The sequence below is a fragment of the Misgurnus anguillicaudatus genome, chromosome 21 (assembly GCF_027580225.2).
Source record: "Misgurnus anguillicaudatus chromosome 21, ASM2758022v2, whole genome shotgun sequence".
Taxonomy (NCBI): domain Eukaryota; kingdom Metazoa; phylum Chordata; class Actinopteri; order Cypriniformes; family Cobitidae; genus Misgurnus; species Misgurnus anguillicaudatus.
The window spans coordinates 58,488,530-58,509,241 of record NC_073357.2 but is presented as its reverse complement, the minus strand read 5'-3'; the positions used below and the strand labels follow the sequence as shown (position 1 = coordinate 58,509,241).

Sequence of the window (20,712 nt, the reverse complement as noted above, 5' to 3'; positions counted from 1 at the left end):
AAATATATGCATTTACAAACTCATGTTTCGGTAATGAGGACTAAAAAGTTGTCTAGGTACTATGACAAACAAAATTTCAACTTTTATCTGGAGAGAAAAAAGTAAGAACTGCTTACCAGGTAGCCATCTTGAGTGTCACAGTCAATTATGTCCCTTCCAACACTTTTTTTTTGAGATTGTTAGTTCCTTGAGGACTTAAACAATGAAAATTGTTGCGGAGGATGAGAAAATTGGTGTTGGACACATTTATACATCTACAAATTGGCAATTTTAACATGTTATAGTAAATTATCTATGTGGTATTTTGAGCTAAAATGTCACACATGCACTCTGGGGACACCAAACTATTATTTTACATCTTAAGAAAAATTTAGTAATATGACCCCTTTAAAATATATGATGTTTTGACACTAACTCTATGTGCAAGGGGCAAGTTGTCACTCTTACCTTGTGACTATTTTTCAGGATAGTAAGAGTGTTTAAAAGTATAGATAATTTTATGTTTACACAGTAACAACAAATACAGTTCATTTAACATGAAGTTACACTTTAAGATGCATATTGTTACAATCACAACCTGATATATGAATGGCTATAACCTGCTATTTCTTTTGGTATCTCTTATTAAGTGACTCAATTACACAACTGGGAAATATAAGAAAGTGAATAAAACTTCATAAATGGAAAAAAATAAAAATATAGAATTTAGCAATTTCATGCAAATGCTAATCTGAAATAAAAGTATTTAACCGTACTGATATCTCATAGTTCACACAAAAATGAAAATTCATCATTTACTCACCCTCATGTTGTTACAAACCTGTATAATTTTCTTTTATGATGTACCGGGTGAGCCTCATACATCCTAAAAAGTGAAGCTGCTTGGCTCTTTGATTGCCCCCTGGTGGCTGAATTGCGTACAAGTCATAAATCCCACCCTCTCCATGCAAACAAACTGGACTCGGGTCAAAATAAAAAAAGAAATTACACTTCCAATAAAATTTCCAAAAGATGCTTTTGGTCCTTTAAAGATCACCAATGGTCCGAATCACGATTTTACATTTCCTTTGTAAGTGTGTATTAGTTCATGTTAACGATATGCAAAAGGTACAAACCCCAAAGTAAATGATGACGCGAGTTATCGTCTCCAACGTAAATCTCTCTTCCTGGGATTGGTGATGTAGTAAAGATCGACATTATCATAATTCCTCCCGCTTGGACTCACATCCTGTAAGTTAACATCTGTTAGCTTTGCATTGTGAGCGAATCTTTCAAACATGGTAAGGAGCTTCACATTTCCGGCTGACGTCAGAGGTATTCAGACCAATCACAACGTACAGATTAGCTGGCCAATCAGGGACATAAAGCTTTTCAAATTCATGTGTTTCAGGAAGAGAGTGAAATCTGGAGATACAAAAATGTATGGTATGTGAAAAATAATGTGTTTTTAACCATAAACCACGCGAACACATTTTGTTATACAAATATACACAAAATAATGTTTTTTAGAAATGAAATGAGTGCTCTTTAAGGTAGTTGTAATCACCCTGAGTTCACACAATGAACATGAGTTGTTAATTTTTGCAAGCCAGTCAAATGAGACATTCAAGGGGTGAGGTTGAATTGGGTTTGCAATTGCAAGCATTTGGGAGCAAGTTTGATACCGCTGCTGCACCCCTTGGGCTCCACTGAAGATTCCCTCTGCGCATGCCCAGGCTCCAAACTGACAATTTGCGTAACAGGTCAGCGCCCATCATCGTACATTTTATGTTCAGTTCATTACAATGAAAGAAAGCGGCATCATGTCATCCTTTTTTTATTTTACAGTCTATGTGATGAACACAAGAAGATATTTTGAGGAATGTTTGTAACCAAACCGATCATGAGCCCCATTCACTTCCATAGTAGGATAAAAGAATACTATGGGAGTGAATAGGGCTTATGATTGGTTTGGTTACAAACATTTCTCATATCTTCTCTTGTGTTCATCAGAATAAAGAAATTTATATTGGTTTGTAACAACATGAGGGTGATAAGATAAGTTTTATTTTTGGGTGAACTATACCTTTAATATTTGATGGCTGAAATACCAGTGCAAGGTCTCTCTTAAAGTTTTCAAGCATTTTTCCAAATTATTTTCTTATGGGTAAGTGCAGCTTTCAGAATTTGCACATCCATAACGTAATTTCTTTCTCATAATAAATACACATGCAAAATTAAAATGAAATATTTTATGTTCTTTAAAGAATCGTTACTTCTCCATTGGTTGAGTATCATTGCTTCTGGTTTGTGCATTTAAGTTCAGAGAATTCCTACAAAGTATGTTGTTTCCCCAAAACTTATTTTGTGACATCCAAAACACATGTAGGCCTACTCTATATTTCCTTTATCTAATTTACAAAGCTTTTGTATGGACTGATATTTGGCTCTGATGTCTGTACTCTTATCATCAAGGGTTTAGGAAAACATAAACAGATTTTGTTTGGAGAAGAAATTTGACAGTAACTGTTTTGAAGTCAGTGTGTGAAATCAGTTTAACCAGAGACAAACATAAATGCCATTCTGACACAAAATCTTAAAGCAGCCATCGTTCTCCCAAATACAGTGTCTTACAATAAACGGGACAACTAGTTATGAGCAACCGGTTCAAAATAGCTCCCAACTAATCAGCTCCCTACGTTTACTGGAACTGTATTATTGGAAATCACCGACTGAATCTTCTTTGAACACTAGGTGACTCCCTGTTATTGGATAGTGTGTCACGTCAACTTGTAAACTGGGGAAAGAATCTGTTGCGTATGAAAGGACTTTACGACCCTGATGTCCGATTCGCGCAACACGACTCTTTTGAAGCGGTTCGAATCGTTTCAAAAAAATATCGTTTGTAAATTATCAGTTGGGATAATGTGTGTTATTGAATAACAATATTTATTTAAAATGTTTCCTCAAGATGTTTAGTTGTTGAAAATGTTTAGTTATATGTATTAAATTATTTTACATATTTTTAAAATTATATTTTAAAAAATCCACATCATCTAACGTGACGATAATTTGTACTTTTAATACTAAAATAATAAAGCAAAGATTTCTGGGATTACTTCTAAGCGATTACTCAAAAGAATCAAACGATGACGTTGAACCATACAGCCTGCTCGAATCATCCGAATGAACTGACTCGCTCATATAAATCGAATTTGCCAGTGCAGTGCTACTTCAGCCCATCTCTCTGCACGGACAGCGCTACCTCAGTTCATTCCTCCGCATTTCCCTGTGAAATGTCTTTGGAAAACAGCTGTTTCTATCGATAAGTTCCCAAGTTATGGAGTTTGAAACGAAAATCTACCCAAGGATCGGTGGATACGGGCGATATAACCGAATCGTAACTCTCTTTAGCTGGTTTCCAAACTTTGCGGTGTCGTTAAATCTTTTCAGCGATGTTTTCTTTACGCTCGTTCCCGAGTCTTATCACTGCAAACCGGATCTAGCGTTACTACCGCCGTCAGATTTCATCGGTAATCTCTCCAAACAAGCGTACCTGAATCTAACCGTCCCGTGGCTGAAGGGATCCGGGTTCAGCCGCTGCGAGCTCTACAAGTACCCGGCGAATCTAAGCGATCTAACGGCTAACCTGACGAGAGAAGTCGTGCAGTGTACTGGAGGATATGAGTTCGGCAAACCTGCAGGACTACAAAACAATTTAGTCACTGAGGTTAGCATGGTTAAACTTTTAATGTCTTTACATTTATATACTCATGCATCTTACAAATACCGTTATAAACCAATATGGCTTGTCAACACCAACATAAAATTGTGGTTATACAGTTACCAGTTATTCTTGCTTACATCATCACAGAAATATTATAGGATTTAATGGCCTTCATGAGAATCATTGGTAACTTATATTGAAAATTATAATGATGTTTGTTCAAGCTATAATGACCAGGTATTGTGTTATTTTATGTTACATGAAATGGTTATGATGGGATGGGAATTGTACTGGTTTTATTGAAAACAATGAAGGTCTCTGTGGTTCTCTGCTGGTAATTTGTTGGGATTTAATGGTTATAATGGGAATTTTGTTGGTTTCAATCAATGGAAACTGCAAGTCTCTGGTTCTCTACTGGTAAAGTATTGGGTTCAGTTAGAATAAATGGTTATAATTGGAGTCATACTGGTTTTAATGGAAATTGTAATGGTTCCCTACTGTTAATATTCCTTATGAAAATTAATCATTGTTTTACTACAGTTAAACCATGCTTACTATAGTTAAACCATATTAATCCCAAAATAACCATGATTTTACTACCAAAACCAAGGTTAAACTGTGGTTGCTCTAGTAAAACCTTGGTTTTGCCAGTAGTGATCAATATTCCTGAAAACATGGGTACACTGTAAAAAATTTCTGTAGAAATTACAGTATTACTGGGTATTACTGGCAACTAGCTGCCAGAAACTTACCGTAGATTTTACATTTATGTTATTTACTGGCAACATTTTGTTCGAAGTTAAATGAACATGAAACAATTTTAGACTTGATCTTCTACAGTAAGTTACTGGCAACCAGCTGCAAATTTACAGCAATTTTTTTTACAGTGTACTACAGTAAACGTACATAAATTTAAGAAATTTTAAATTTAAATATACATATAAATATTTATACACTGTGCACTAGGGCTGTGTATCGATTCAGATGTTCCATATCGGTTTGATCTCGATTCATAAGCTATCGGATCGATTTTTATACTCGATTCTCGATTCAACTCAATGAATATAGATTTAATACAAATACTATATTTATAAAAAAAAACAGTGAACATAAGTTTACAAGTGAACTTAATAAAAAGAAATTAAGAGCCACCAACCTGTATATTACACTTATTTTAGGTACACTTGGGTACATTAAAACAGAACCCATCTCTAATTTTAAAATGCGTACAATTATGTTAAATATAATAACATTTTGATGCAAGATAAAAAATGTATGCTGAAAAAAGTCAAAACAGTTGCATTCCTTGATCAAACAGGATCAGGTCATTTCATACAAAACAATTGATTCGTGGCCTTTGCGAATAAAAAATGATTAATCGAAGAAATGTGTGCACACACACATATATTATGCAAACACAAACTTTTATTTTGTATGCGATTAATCGTAATCAATCTTGATTTGACAGCCCTAATTAATACTAATTTCATATCGGTGTTAAATAATCATATGGTTTATAAAAGTTTGACATTGCATTTCTGCATTCAGTTTGGAGTAGGCTTATATGGTGACTATATTAACTAGTGATTGACCTATATATTGCAGAGACTGATATATCAGCTGATATTTGACAGACAGAAAAATGACCAATCATTATTTACTTTTAAACAAGATGTTATGTTGTGTCACAAGCTACAACACACTAGTTCAATACACTTATTCAAACAGTACAGTGAGATGTCAAATCCACATTAATTATGTCTTACTATGTAAATGGTTGGTTAAATCTGTTTTAAGTACTTTAAAAGGGTATATTTATAAATGTTTATTTAGTTTTAACAATTTTTTGTTTGTGTCTTATTTACTGTAATTACATTTGTGTTATATCAGCCTCATATAGGCCAATCAGCCATACGGCTTCCCTAATATCGGCATCGGCCAATAAAAAAAACCCGTTTCGGTGGACCATGAAATTTTGGGTTAAAATGTATATGACCGTACTGTATATACTTAAATGTGGGAAGTTGTATTGCGGTTTCAAATACATTTATAAACTACAATAATTTTTTTGTAAAAATGTTTTAGTAATTTGAAATTATACAATAAAGCTTATAAATTACTTGACAATACTGTAAGTATAGCATGTCATTCACTGCCTGACTTTTAATGTAACCGCCCAAAGTCAACATTATTGCGAATGTAAACACGGTGATGTTATAAAGAAATATTTGAGATCCTCAGGCTCCACCCCATCAATGAAAGCACTCCTGAGGGAACACTGGAAATTTCTTTCCACAGGAGGAAAAGAGTTTGAATCTTTTCCTCTGACCTTGGAAAGCAATATGTTTCCTTTTTCAGTATTTTTAAAGTCATGGAAGTTTTTAGTTTCGTCGGGAAGCAGAACATGGAAAAGCAGTTCAAGGCAAAGAAAAACTGGAAACTGGAATAGCATGGCTTCACATTAGCTGTAATGTAATAACAGGATTTTGTTATGTAAGAAAGCAGCCGTTGTGCCGTCTTTACACACTGCAGATGTCCAAGCATTTTCCAAACTAAAACATTCGATTTAAAGTGTCTCTTTTCTCTCTGTATGTTCACAGTGGAATTTAGTATGTGCAGACTACTGGAAAATCCCACTCCATCACATTTGTTTCATGACGGGCTGGATTGTGGGATACATATTCTTTGGCACCGTTTGTGACTGGTGAGTCTTTATGAGCACTTTATGAGCCACCGGCCTTATGTTATGTACATTGAGCAATAAACTTGATATCGGGCTTTTAAAGGTGCAGTAGCAAGTTTAAATAAATAAGAATTTTCGATCATTCTTTTGTGTAGTTTCAGCTCTCTGTGTATGTTTCAGGTTGGGTCGCCGTCTGTCTCTTCTGCTGTCAGTGGTTCTTTCTGGTGTACTGGGAGTAATGGTTTGTCTTTCAAACAGCCAGTCTGCTTTTCCTCTTCTCCGTCTCTGTCAAGGCACAACATTAGCTGGGGTGTTTTTGGCGTCTTATATTGCACGTAAGTACACATCATGTGACCTCTTTTAAGCTTGCAACTGATTTTTAAAGATGCATGCAGACAAAACATTTAAGGCTATCTACAGTAAACAACATGTTTTGTAAGGGTGCTTGTTTTGATTTCACACTGGGATGCTGTTTGTCAATATTTGAAATAGATTTGACTTGCCACATTCTTCTGAAAAGTCTAGCTTCGAACGTTTTCTGGATTCAAAACAAGTTGATGTTATTGATTTTCCCAGACGGTGATTTCAACTCATCAATAAATGTGTGTTTAGCATCTAGGGGGCAAGACATCCCAAAAAGATTTAAAATGGAAATATACATTTTGCATTTTTGTTAGCTCTTTTGTTCATAAATATTTATTACTACTTAGTGTAAAATTCTCCAAATCCTGCAGTCAACAGCATGAATCACAGATGTTGCTGACAGAACCTAGCCTAGTATAAGTTAATCAGCAAAGATCAAGTTTATGGTTTATAGGTTTATTAATTTAACTTTGATGGCCATAAAAGGTTATTAGTCAGTTTTTTTCACAAATATCACTTTAGTCAATTAAATGGTATTTAACAAATTTGACTGTCTTTCGCTGCAAAACCCTCTAAAGGGCCCGTTATAGTTGTGCGTAGGTCCTACGGCATAGCCTTGATGGTGTAGGTTCTGCGTTGGTTTTCATTTATACCTTTGCGTTGTCGTCCGCGTCGATATGATGTTTATGATGAAATAGAACGTTTTGACTGAAATTTCGATATATGCTGCTGCCCCAAGAATTTTCGGGTGTTTGTGTTTCACCTCCCACCTCTACAATGGGTTTATAAGTGCACTGGAACAATCATTTCTAAAATGCATTACAAAGACGTGAAACTCAGCGAGTGGTCAGGGGTGTTCACTGATATGCTCACACAAAAATCGCCGCAAAAGATGCTTTCCAACAGCTGTTTTACCATTCGTTGTTAACTTGTGGACCTATTTTTCCAAACGCCTCACACCTGTATATTCTTCGTTTGAATAATAGACACTCCAGCCCAGGTGGTGGTGCTAATCTGCCATTGCCAATTGCAAGAATAGAAACAAATTTCCCGGCGCGGAGTAATACCTCACAGCACATCTAATACAAGTCAATGGAGTTAGCAAAAACTATGATAAAACCTGTTGGAATGTAATTTGCAGCGATTTTTGTGTGAGCATATCAGTGAACACCCCTGACCACTCGGTGAGTTTCACGTCTTTGTAAACGAAAGTTTAATGCATTTTAGAAAGGATTGTTCCAGTGCACCTATAAACCCATTATTGGGAGGTGAAACACAAACACCCGAAAATTCTCGGGGCAGCCGCATATGTCGAAATTTCAGTCAAAACCTTTCTATTTCATCATAAACAATCTGAAAACAGGGCTTTAAGTGTAAAATATCGAACTTGTCCTTTAAGACACTAGTTGGAAACGCCAAATTTCGAATAAAAATTCACAAAAAAGTTTTTACGCTCGCTTGACGTGGTTTTGACTCTCGCAATAATGTGTAAATGTGAATAATGGGAGATGGAAATGCATTTGCTGAATAAATTTGATGAAGCGAACATTTCGCTATCGTTGTCTTTTCCATATATGGGGATCAATATTGTTGTAATGCCCTTGCTGCTAGTGCCTACATCAAAAAAGTGTGCATTTCTTCTTCTCTGCACATCATTCAGTTTGGCAATTCCAAGCCGCACTGCTGGTAAAAGTTTAACTTGCCCAATCGTAACTAAATGCAGTCCTGTCTTCATTTTCTAAGTGTGCCTTGTTTTATTTACTGTTGGTTACTACAACTTGATGGAAACAAACCTAATTCGCTTTTGTTTGTTTTTCTTTTTTTTTTTTTTTGATGGAAAACCGCACTATTGTTGCATACAACAATACAATTTAACGTTGTTAAAATTGAATGACATTGCAAAGCATCTTAATGGTCTTTTGTGCGTGTGTGCGTGCGTGTGTGTGTAATAGCTTTTTTGTTATTTTTAATTTGAAATGTTTTCTGACCTTAAGGACAGTGTTGAGAGCTGATTTGAACTGAAAGAAGGACGATTATAAAGATTGACTCATTGCTTGGTTAAAAAAGCAACTGGTGGGTTTCTGGAATGTTCTCTATATGTAGAGGAGGGGTTAAACTGATGGACGGTGATCAGCTGGGGTTCACATTCCAGTTATATCTCAACATGTTGAAAAACAAACTGTCCACAACCTTAAAACTGTCTGTTAAATACTAGTGCACTAATAATCTGTGAATGAAGCTTTCACAGGGCATTGTGTCCGCTGTCCTGATAGCATGTTTTTTTTCCATTGTGGAGCGCTCTGTGTTCGTGTCCTGGACTTCCTGTGATTGTTAAGTAGGGGGGTGTATGTGTGTGATGACGCTCAGTTAGTGATCTCTCTATAGGGTACTACACGTAAGCCCGTTCTGGGTTTTCTCTGAAGCGTGGGAGCCGGTGGTACGGCACAAAAAGCAAATGTGATACGTACATCTATAAATCATGTGGTAATTGAATCCAAATGGAGCAGTTTTACAAATCAAAACATGATGGTCGTTTCAAAACTTTTAGAGTTGTTTATGTTGCAGATGTTGAATTTCAAAACAATAATAGCATGGTGGACCAAACGGTTTCCTGCTCTCTGTTTAGGATTGAAGAACGAGATTGACTTGTTTACTAGAGTTAACCCATTACATCCCACAGTTTTCTCTGCTGCATTTATGTGACCCAGTCATTTTTAGTTTTCTACATACAATCATCCTGCATAATGTAGTGAACAAACTGTAAAAATATAACCTATATCTTTAATATGTTTGAGATTAAAATGAATAAATGAAATCACACTTTGATTCTCCAAATCCCATCATTAGATTATGAGACTTTAACTTGGATTTCACAGACAGAGTCACATGTTATTCTTCTTTCATTTGAAATTAATTATTTACAGAAAACTCTGTGTATATGGTACCTAAAAATGTTTATTAGATCGTTCAAATTCAACATTTGGACACTTGTGGAATTACACTTAAATGATTTAATCTCTCTTTATTCCAGGTCTGGAGTGGTGTGACCCATCTCACAGACTGATGGTTTCTATGGTCAGTGGTTTCTTTGCTATATTCGCCGAGCTTCTGTTGCCAGGGCTGGCTGTGCTGTGCCGTGATTGGCCCGTGCTTCAAGCTGTCACCACGCTGCCCATGTTGCTGCTGTTTTCCTATTGGTGGTGAGTCAGGCATATAAATGTTCCTGTACAGGTTGTCTGTGTGCATGTGTCTATGCATATATGTTTTCTGTGAGGTTTATGATCACATGTTTAACTCTTTCCCGTCAGCATTTTTTATGATTTTCACAAAAGTTCAATGTCTTCCAGAAAAGTTTCTTCTTTATATAAACATACAATATATCAAATGAAAGAAAAAAAGGTTTCATCCTATCTTCGTTTGTTATTTTTATCACCTCTCAAGTATGGGTAGGTCTCTATAAAAATACAAAATCTTGAGCAAAAACCTGAGATAATTTAGCCTGGCTAACATCAGACCAGTCTCATAGAGAATGAGACGTTGTTTGGGAACCATATGCTAATTTTCTCGTATTTGAGGCGTGTTTTATGAATGCCCAGAGCCGTTTATTGGGCGCTACGAATGTCTGTCAAATGCGTCTGTATGTAGCTCATAGCCAATCGTTTCAATTATACCAAATGAAGAATGTAAAGCGACATAAATTTAAACGTCAACAACTTTTATCGGGTACGTGTGCACACAGCTGAAAGCTATGCAACTAAACCGGTAGCTGTATATTGATATTGAAAAGCAACACAACTTAGTGGCACTGTGACAACCACAGTACAGACATAATGACAATATAATATTAATAAATACCACTTACCATTTATAAGTTAATTGTACTTTGTCGACGACGATGCCTAGCAGGTTGGTCCTGTAAAACTCCGTGGCTATCATGTCTTGCCATATTTAAACATCCTTCTTGGATATGAAATTGTTTAACGCCAAAAGTTGCTCATTTTTTATAATAAACTTACGTTCAAAACTACTTCGAACACTGTCTAAGGCTGCATCGAAAAGTAACTTCGCGTCTACTGCCGTGTTGGATAAACAAAACTGCTTCGGTGTGTCGCATAGACGTCGTCATCGTCTTGTTGCCCCCTGCCCGTTCTGTGATTGGTACCCTATTTAAGGGGAAAAATTGGTCCGTAGTTTCCATGCTAGACTTGCAGCGTGAATAAATTTGCGCACAATGCAGCATGGGCAAACCCAGGCTAGAGATAATTGCATTTTTGTAAAGGACTTTTGTTAGAGATCAGATTTAGAGCAATAATCAAAAAATACACAGTTTGAATTGTTTTTAAAATTGTGGATGCTTCAGTGTTTTATAAGTTGTGTAAGAGCGCCACCTAGTGGATAATAACGGAAATATGGATTGCTGTAAAAATGCATCATTCGCTGCGTTTCCATTACCCTTCAAATTGCGCAAATTGACATTATGAATTGGAAAAATGGCTAATGGATATTGACATTTTCCTTTGGCTGTATTTTTAATTTGCAATGTCAATTTGCGCATTTTAAAGGGTAATGGAAATGCAGCTATTGGCAGGGAAGCGTTTCTCTTAATTGACGAGATAACTCGTCAATGGCAATGAAAGAGTTCATGTACGTACATTTGCGTTATTCTCTGTCTGTAAAATAATACTTTTGGATGAGTTTTTTTCACTTGTGTCTATTATTGTGGTATCTTTATTTTTAGATCACCTGTCCCTAAATGCATTTAGGATTTGATTGAACTATTTTGTGTGTCTGTGTGTGTCAACAGTTGTGCTTCAGTATTCCCAGAATCCCCTCGTTGGCTTTTGGCCACATCTCAGATCCCTCAAGCAAAAAAGTGTCTTCAGTCTTTCTCCACACGAAATGGTGTGTGTGTAAGAGATGAACTGTTCCCCGCTGAAACACTGCTGGCAGGTAAAACTCAGGTTTACCAAAACCCAAACACATGAAAACTGAATCAGTATTCAGTACTGTTCAGTAAAATCTCATAGGCTATGTTTACAAGACAACGATGCCATGAGAAATGGAAAATTTTTCTTGGCATTTAAATAAAAAATTCTTGTACACACGACACGGATCCATATTTACACTGATCTGTGAAGTCGACTAAATGTTTTACATATGCCAGGCCAATAGATGGCGATATTACCTTGAAAAGTAGCACTACAAGCTTGTGCAAATACACATTCTTCTACAGAGCGCTAAATACAAACAATCAAGACGGCAAAAGCATCGAGCAGTTTGTTTTGATAAACAATGAAGTAGATTTATTACTACATTATTGCTAAAATGCCAAAAATGTGTTGACTTTATTGAACATGCGCAATTGAGTTTATTAACACTTCTCCAACAGAGTATGACGCGTTTTTGTAAGCAAAACCCAGAAGTTGGTGGGACATTGGTTCCCTCGCCGAGTTAGGATTTTAACACTTCCGATTCCGTTGTCCAGAAGTTTTTGGTTATCACCGATTCGCATGTAAGACGTTTACACAGAGACGACAAGACATCGTTATCAAAAACTTGCACTTTAAAATCTGTCTTCAAAAGTCATAGTGTAAACAAACAGCCACTCACATAGTTTAACATTAAATAACATCATATTTGTCCCAAATCGTTAACGAATAACATTGGCTGCTAACATATATTTTGCATTTTGAAGTAGACGCTATCTGACTAAGCTCGCGCTACTTAATGCGCACTTCTGGTTTACGACACCTCCGAGTTGTCATAAGCACTATTCGGACGGGATTAGTTTTCCAAACGACGTTTGAGTTTCAGCGTGTCCCCCAGGACGTCTGTGATTTTATGTACCGATTCGGACGGGATTAAAATGATGCAGGCTATTCCAGAGATGGGAGTTTCTGTTTCATGCATTTGGGCGTTGCAGTAGCACGTGCTCTGGATACGCGTGTTTGTAATGTTAAATATTTTGCTTTAAATGTAAAATCATGACAGAACATGTAATTTATTCATTTAATTTTAACAAATCAAAATAAAAGATACAAATCCTACTAAAGTAACGTTAGCCTACGTGTTTTATATAACTGTCTGCTTATAACAAACACAAAGTAATGAAGAAATAATGATTAATAAAATGTAATATCTTTATTAATTTACATTACCATTTCGGAGTTGAACAACTTTGAATGGAGTTTCTTATAATGTTAATGATATTACAGTGGCCAGTCTTAACAGTGTATGATATTTAGCTCGTCTTGATTTAATTACTTTATTTTGCCGAATGCGATAAAACATTCATATCTGAATGAATGGGACTCAGGAAATACAATATACGAGCATTAGTAAGACCTTACGGCAGATCCCGTTGGCCAAAACACGAAATGAACCGCGTTTTCAAAAGATATTGCGGGCAAACACAGACATTTGCATCTGGACGGGATTAAATTTCTCAGAGGACCTCTGAGTTCGGCGAAAAACAGTAGGTAAATTGCTCTGGAATTCTTACGGAGGTCGTCAGAGAAAAACACAGACCTGGCCGATTCGGACGGGCTTAAATACAATGAGGACCGCTGAGAATCAAGATTTTCTCAGAGGTCCCCCTGTAAAACTAATCCCGTCCGAATAGGGCTATAGACGCGACTCAACGCGGCGCTGAGTGTCCGTGTGCAACCCCCTTTAGTCTTATGCTGTGGGTTTTAATTGTTGTTTTTTTCTTCACTTTTATCTTCAATTTTAACCTTCAAGTTTTAACTTTTTAAATGAATATTATTTGTATAATACTCTGCTTTGATCATACATCTTTTAAAAGTTTTTTTTACATATGTCACAAAACTTGCTATGCTAAGACGGCTCTTGGTTTCACGTGTAATTAAGTAATCACAGCTCATGTGCTGAATTACATTACTGCACAACAGTGTCGTACAGGAAACACTAAAAGGAGTCATTTATAGTGGTTAAGTTAAAGAAACTGACCTCGTCTACATCTGATTATTATTCAGAATGTGCTGGTCAGATGTTCCACCTACTTACTTATGTCATGAACACTTTGTCTGTTTTTTATCTCTGTAGAGATAGAGGAGATGTTCGGTGAAGATGTTCAGCCAAAGTTTCACAATGTTTTGGAGATGCGTCACACCAGGGTCATGTGGAGGAACTGCCTCATCTTGGGCTTCACTCTGTAAGTTACTCTAGAAACATTAACTACACACTAAAATCAGCTGCTTTCAGGACTGCATTGATACCTTTTGTACCTTGATTTGTGCGGTGTTGAAAGGTACCCCGACTATGAAGACTTGTATGCTTTATTACTTTATATTTGCCTTTAACTACTAACGTTTATTGATCGAAACATTACATTTTTCATTACTTTAAAAAAAAACAACATGTAATACTCATTTTAACCTATGGAGGCCGCCATTATGTTTCATGTTCTGAAATTGATGGCGTGTAATGGTTCTTGTGAAGTTTACTATAGTAAACACTGTGGTATCTTCTATAGTTGAATTTTTTTATTTTTCACTCACATTTTTACCTCTCAGATCTTCTTTATTTTGATCTTCTTTCATTAGTATGTTTTCTGTATGTTCTTCATTTATGTTACTCTATGTGAAAGAGCTGAACAGAACACCTGATGCTGTATTTTTAAAGAAATGTGGACCAAATACCGCCACCTCCTGTCTGTGTGCATTTATAACTCTCATCTTCTGTTTCACATCATTTGATCTACTGATTGAAGACTTGTTTATCACTTTTACCTTGCTGTACCATTAAAGGATTACTCCACTTTCATTAAAAAAATCTGATAATTTACTCACTCATGTCATCCAAGATGTTTATGTCTTTCTTTGTTCAGTCGAGAAGAAATATATTTACATTTTTTTTTTTTTGAGGATTTTCCAGAAGGGACAAGGGTTTTATCTAGCAAAACGATCATAATTTTTGCAAAAAAGTACATTTACACCACAACTTCTTATCTGGGACTAGCCGTTAGAGCTGCACAATTCTGTATAAAATGAGAATAACGATTCTTTTGCTTAAAATAAAGATCACGATTCTCAAGAACTTTGTTAATTTTAAAGATGCACAACCCCTGAACATTAGTTTAACATTCGTTTTTACAGGTGCAAAGAATTATGCTTCTGAAAGTTTCAGATAAGTGTACATAATCTTTAAACTCGGTTAATGTTAATTGTGGAGTGATTATGTATTCATTTTATTTAAAGAAAAAAATTAAAATATACATTTTAAGTAGACTTGGATTAACATTACTTTATGGTAATAAGCTATGAAGCGGTTCGGCGGCAACCAATCGCAAGGCGGAAACGTTCGGTGGCAACCAATCGAAAGGCGGAAACCTCCGCTTGAGAGGATTCCAGAGAATACATTCGAGCGTCAAAGCGTTTTTTGACGCTCTCGCTGGCGGCTTGAACGGCCATTGGGTAAATAAATCTACATGCACGCTTAATCTTCACACCAACTACACTTGGCCAAATACAGGAAAATGTAATGTAAGAAGTCAAGTGCAAAGACAGCAAGTGTGGTTATTTGGACGCAGCCAATGTTTCCACCTGTGCTAAAAATTATTTTGTTGGTACTAAAACAACGTCAAGGTTCTTGACGTACCTGCGCATTGCTCTGCCTTACTCATTCTCTTTAGTTTCTGTTTCTCGGTGAAAGCATTCTCTGTATCAGTGGAGCGAGCATGAGCACATCTGGCTTGCGCAATAATAAATGTGACGTCAAGACATCATCGCGGCCGCTGTGATTGCATGTTGTCGAGAGAACTGACGAGACTGCGTCTTTCTTCCTTAAAAATATAATTACCTGAATCGTCGAAATGCTGGATTAAGATCGTTTGGGGGGGTCGAACCGAGATAAGGATCTTTTAACGATTAATCGTGCAGCTCTACTAGCCGTGTGATGCAGCAGCGCAACCTTACGTATTACATAATCACATTGAAAGGTCACGCGTTACATATGTGAAACGCACACTTGCGGACCATTTTAAACAATAAACTGATACAAAGACCTTAATTATTATCATTCCACATACAACAACGTCGGAACGATCCTTTTTCTCCACGCTTGCAAACGTTGGAGCGGTAGTTTCGCATACGTCATGCATTAGCTTTCGACATGATTACGTAATACGTAAGGTCACGCTGACGCATCACAGGGCTACTGCAAGATGAGAAGTTGTTGTTAAGAAGTACTTTTTTTCTTCTAAAATGACAATTGTTTTGCTTGATAAGACCCTTATGTATCGGTTGGGATAATTTCAAGCCCTTTGAAGCTGCACTGAAACTAAGCTGTTGAGGTCCACTAAAGTTCACTATATGGAGAAAAATCTGGAATGTTTTGCTCAAAAAACTTATTTTTCACGACTTAACAAAGAAAGATATAAACATCTTTGATGACATGCGGGTAAGAAAATTATAAAAAAAAATGTTTTTATGAAAGCGCAATATTCCTTTAATAGAACGGGTATTATTGCAACCATTTGACGTCATGTATAGTGATAAAAAACAAAATAGCAGCCTCCAATTAAAAAATATATTTTTTCAAGTTTATTAAAACTATGACATTTGTACTCATACTTATTTTCATATTCATATTGCCAGTCCCAGTGTTAATCTATTAAACCATACATGTGTTTATAACCGGGGTACCTTTTAAGGAATACAATTTAATTGTGACACACTGATTTCAACTTTATATATTCAACAAGTGTGACATGTCTGGTACATTGTTATAAAGAATTTTAATAATTGAAACCGCATGCATTCGTTCAGCTCAACACTGACCAATACAGAATAGTGTTTCATTGTGATTCAAATAAAAATCTTCCCCCTCCTGTGTTCATTCTTAGCTTTATTGGCACAGGAATCCAGTACTGTTTCACACGTAACCTGCACATCTACTCGCCACACTTCTACTTCAGTTATTTTTTGCGTGTGTTGACCGGAGCGTTGGCCTGCATCTTCATCTGTTTCTCTGTGGATCGCTTCGGTCGCAGGGGAATCCTGCTGCTGGCCGCCATTCTCACCGGCCTGTCTTCACTCCTGCTATTGGCCCTTACACAATGTGAGTTTCTCTGATGGCATCACACAATGACCAAAGTGGAGCCAGAGTTTGTCTCCTCCAACACCAATATAGACACAAATTTGAACCTGGACCTGGTCATAAATAGCATGTGTAATTTTTTAGCAATAGCCAACAATAGATTGTTTGGGTCAAAATGATTGTTTTTATTATGCCAAAAAATCTTATTAGGATATAAAGTAAAGATCATGTTGCATAAAGATATTATATAATATAAAAAATGTATTTATCATTAGTAATATGTGTTCTTTAGACAAAATTTGGACAACTTTAAATGTGATTTTTCTCAATTTTTTATTTTTTCACCCTCAGATTCCAGATTTTCAAATAGTTGTATCTCAGCCAAATATTGTCCTATCCTAACAAACCAAACATCAATGGAGAGCTTATGTACAGGGTTACCATGGGTCATTTTTGGAATATCATGGAATTTTAAAAGTTTTTTTCCTTTTAAAAATGATTTTTTTTTGGGAATATCATGGATTTTTGTTTGTTGCTTTAGATCAAAATGTAATCCGCTTGTTAACTTGTGACGTAAGGAATAACATTTCCGGGTCCAAGCTTTCGCTGATTTCAATTTAAACAGCTGTTTATTGACACTGTTTATTCATTTCATGCATTTAACCTACATTTTTATAAACTTACGTGTACACTACATTATCCAGGCTCATGGCATTTCAGACAGGTCATGGAAATTCCGTTTTTTGGTCAGGGACTTTGACATTTGACTTAAAGGAAAACACCACTGTTTTTCAATATTTTACTATGTTCTTGCCTCCACAGATAAATTGATACATACCTATCTTTTTTCAATTTGTGCACTTGGTCTTTGTACGGCGCCTTGTGGGTGTGTTGGCGTTTGGCCTGGCCCCATTCATTCCTTGGGATCCAGAAGGGGTGAATTTGGACGCCACCAACACTTGCATGTTTTCCCTATTTAAAGACGAGTAAGTATGGTGGCACAAAATAAAACATGATTTTTTTAAGCAGATAAAATTTGAGAACAATATTGTATGGCATAAAAGCACTTAGTTTGCAGCACTTCGACCTCACGCACAACAACATAATCACTCCTGACTACTTCCCCTCTCGCTTAAACTTCTGTCATTACTGTGCTTTAATACAACTACTCATGTAACAGTCTTTAAAGGGGCCATGGCATGAAAGTCTGACTTTTTCCCTGTTTAAGTGCTATAATTGGGTCCCCAGTGCTTCTATCAACCTAGAAAATGTGAAAAAGATTAACCCAATAACTTAGTTTTGGTAAACCATTCTCTGCAAGCATGTGAAAAAATAGGTCGTTGAAATTTGGCTCTCCTAATGATGTCATAAGGAGCTCTTATTATAATAATACCACCCCTTAATCTGCTCTATCCAACCACAGCACTGCCATTTAGTGCAGAGAAAAGCACAATTGAGTTTTAATTGCAACAAACCACCATCATTGTGATCACTGTTTGAATTTCATCAGCTCATTTGCATTTTAAAGGACACACCCAAAACGGCACATTTTTGCACACACCTACAAAGTGGTAATTTTAACATGCTCTAATAAATTATCTATATGGTATTTTGAGCTAAAACTTCACATATGTGCTGTGGGGACACCAAAGATTTATTTGACATCTTAAAAAAGTCTTGTGCCATGGCCCCTTTAAATGTGGAAAACATGGAAGTGTTTGGTGGCTTCTAAATCAATTCCTGTTTGGATCCTAAGGAATAAATGGGGCTAGGCTAAATGCTAACACATTCACGGCGCGCTGTACAAAGATTAAGTGCACACATTGAAAAAAGATAGGGATGTATTCATTCATCTAAGTTGAGGTAAGAACATAGTAAAATATTGAAAAACTGTGGTGTTTTCCTTTAAGAGTGGGAACCCTGTATATAGCATCTATACTCTAATAATTGTATCAGCGGTTCTTGTTGGATTGTTGAATGATAGCCCATCCTTTTTTCTTTCAGATCTGCGTGGAGTTCTGGTTCTGGTTCTGTCTGTAATAGGTCTTCTCTCATCTCAAGCTTTGGCCATGCTCAGTGTATTTTTTGGCAGTGAAGTCATGCCCACTGTTGTTCGGTAAGCACCTTTCATATCATTTTCCTACCACCAACCATAACATTTTGAGTATTATAAGTTTTTGTCTTTCTCAGTGGTGGTTCATTGGGTCTGATCATGGCCGCAGGCTGCGTCGGGATGGCCGCGTCCTCTCTAATGGAGCTGCAGAATAACGGCGGGTATTTCCTTCATCACGTCGTCTTCGCCTCCTTCGCCGTCCTTTCTGTCCTCTGCATCATGCTGCTCCCCGAGAGCAAAAACAAACCCCTGCCGGACTCCCTCAAAGATGGAGATCGCCAACGCCGTCCCGCCCTCTTCCTCTCACGCATTAACAGGGACAACCCGCCCCTACTGTGCACGCATCCGCAAGCTTCCGAATACAATCGGGAGAGCTACTCCCGTCTGGTCAGCGCCACCAGAAAGATGCTCACGAAAGATACGCTTCCGTACAAGATCTCCATCTCGTCGCAATCTCCTCTTTTGCCCGGCAATATAACCTCTCAAGAAACCCATGAAGATGACTCCTAGCATTTTATCTTTGTAAATGATTGGGAAAAGCACCTGTGTGACATTTCATCTCATAAAGAAGAGGTCTCTTCTTTTGGATAACCAATGTTCTCAACATTATCATGTGTTCGATTTATATGTTCATTTTGTACTTTATTCCTAAAATGAGGGACGGACTTAAAATGAAACTCTTTATAGTCCCTCAATCTTTATGTCCTTGATGTCGTATCCAATGCTCATTTTTAAAGTCTTGTGACTTTAGTAGAGGTAACCAATTTCTGCATAAAAACTTCACTCGCTAGTGACTGACTGAAGAGTGCTCGAACATGCACACTACATGAGTTCTCGTAAACACTCGATGACGTCAGAGTCACTAGTGAAATGTCTACTGTGATTTGTTTACTTTTTTATTTGTTGTCATCAGTAATGATTTTATAAGATGCAGCATCATCATCTCATTCACTCCATATTTGGAGTTGATTCAGATCTCATTCCTGTGTCTTTGTCATTTCTGTCATGTCAGTTGAATGTAAAGTTTGTCAAGTGCCTAACAAAACTGCACAAGAGCCAAATCTGCCAATTTAAGGGAAAAGTCATTTTTTTCTATACATTTTTAATTTTGAAATAAACCATACATTGTGCCAAGCTGTAGGAAATCTTCTTTGTCTGTTTGACCATGGAAAATTAAAGTTAATAAGAGTTTATTAATTTTTTCATGAATCATTTTTATAAAAGATCCAGGTGAACCGATTCAACAAGCCTTTGTAGTAGAATACTTGGCCGTTTCTCAATCTGAAGGCTGCAGCCTCCAGAGGTCACATATGCACGCTGTTTACGTCATCAAGACTATTATTTCAGAATATATTAACAATTATAAGTTGACTATTATTGTTAGTTGATCGTAAATTGTTGAAATATGCTAATGACTTTCGAAATTAGTGCTCATTTAACCAGGTTTGATGACGTATGCTGCCTGCATATGCGACCTTCGGAGGCTGCAGGTTTCCGATCCGACTGATGTTCTACGAACCGTCCAAAGGAACCGATTCTTCACAATGAATCAAACCTCTTCAGCGTTTGTTTTTAACCAGGTGGCGTTTCTTTTAATGTTTTTTCATGCTTTATACGGTTGTTGTACAGTATACAATTAAATAGATCAAAAGAATTCACACACGAAAATACGCAGCAGTGTCTGTATCACAGGTAGCTGGGATTGGTTCATTCTTACCAGCGCTGAGAAAAGGAACAGGATCACTGTGTTGTGTTGTTTTGATCTAATGACAACAACGCGAAACTACA

At 36.6% G+C, this 20,712-nt stretch overlaps 1 protein-coding gene across 1 annotated transcript; it reads left to right on the top strand.

Annotated features, from left to right (window-relative positions):
- The first annotated feature begins 3,193 nt into the window (after positions 1–3,193).
- On the top strand, positions 3,194–20,058 carry slc22a31 (solute carrier family 22 member 31). Its single transcript, XM_055216335.2, has 9 exons — positions 3,194–3,709; positions 6,307–6,410; positions 6,570–6,724; positions 9,784–9,952; positions 11,557–11,702; positions 13,818–13,926; positions 16,618–16,832; positions 18,816–18,927; positions 19,002–20,058. Exons 1-9 carry the CDS (start codon positions 3,320–3,322, stop codon positions 19,432–19,434), a joined length of 1,833 nt encoding a protein of 610 aa, XP_055072310.1. The 5' UTR covers positions 3,194–3,319; the 3' UTR covers positions 19,435–20,058.
- Positions 20,059–20,712: the final 654 nt, after the last annotated feature.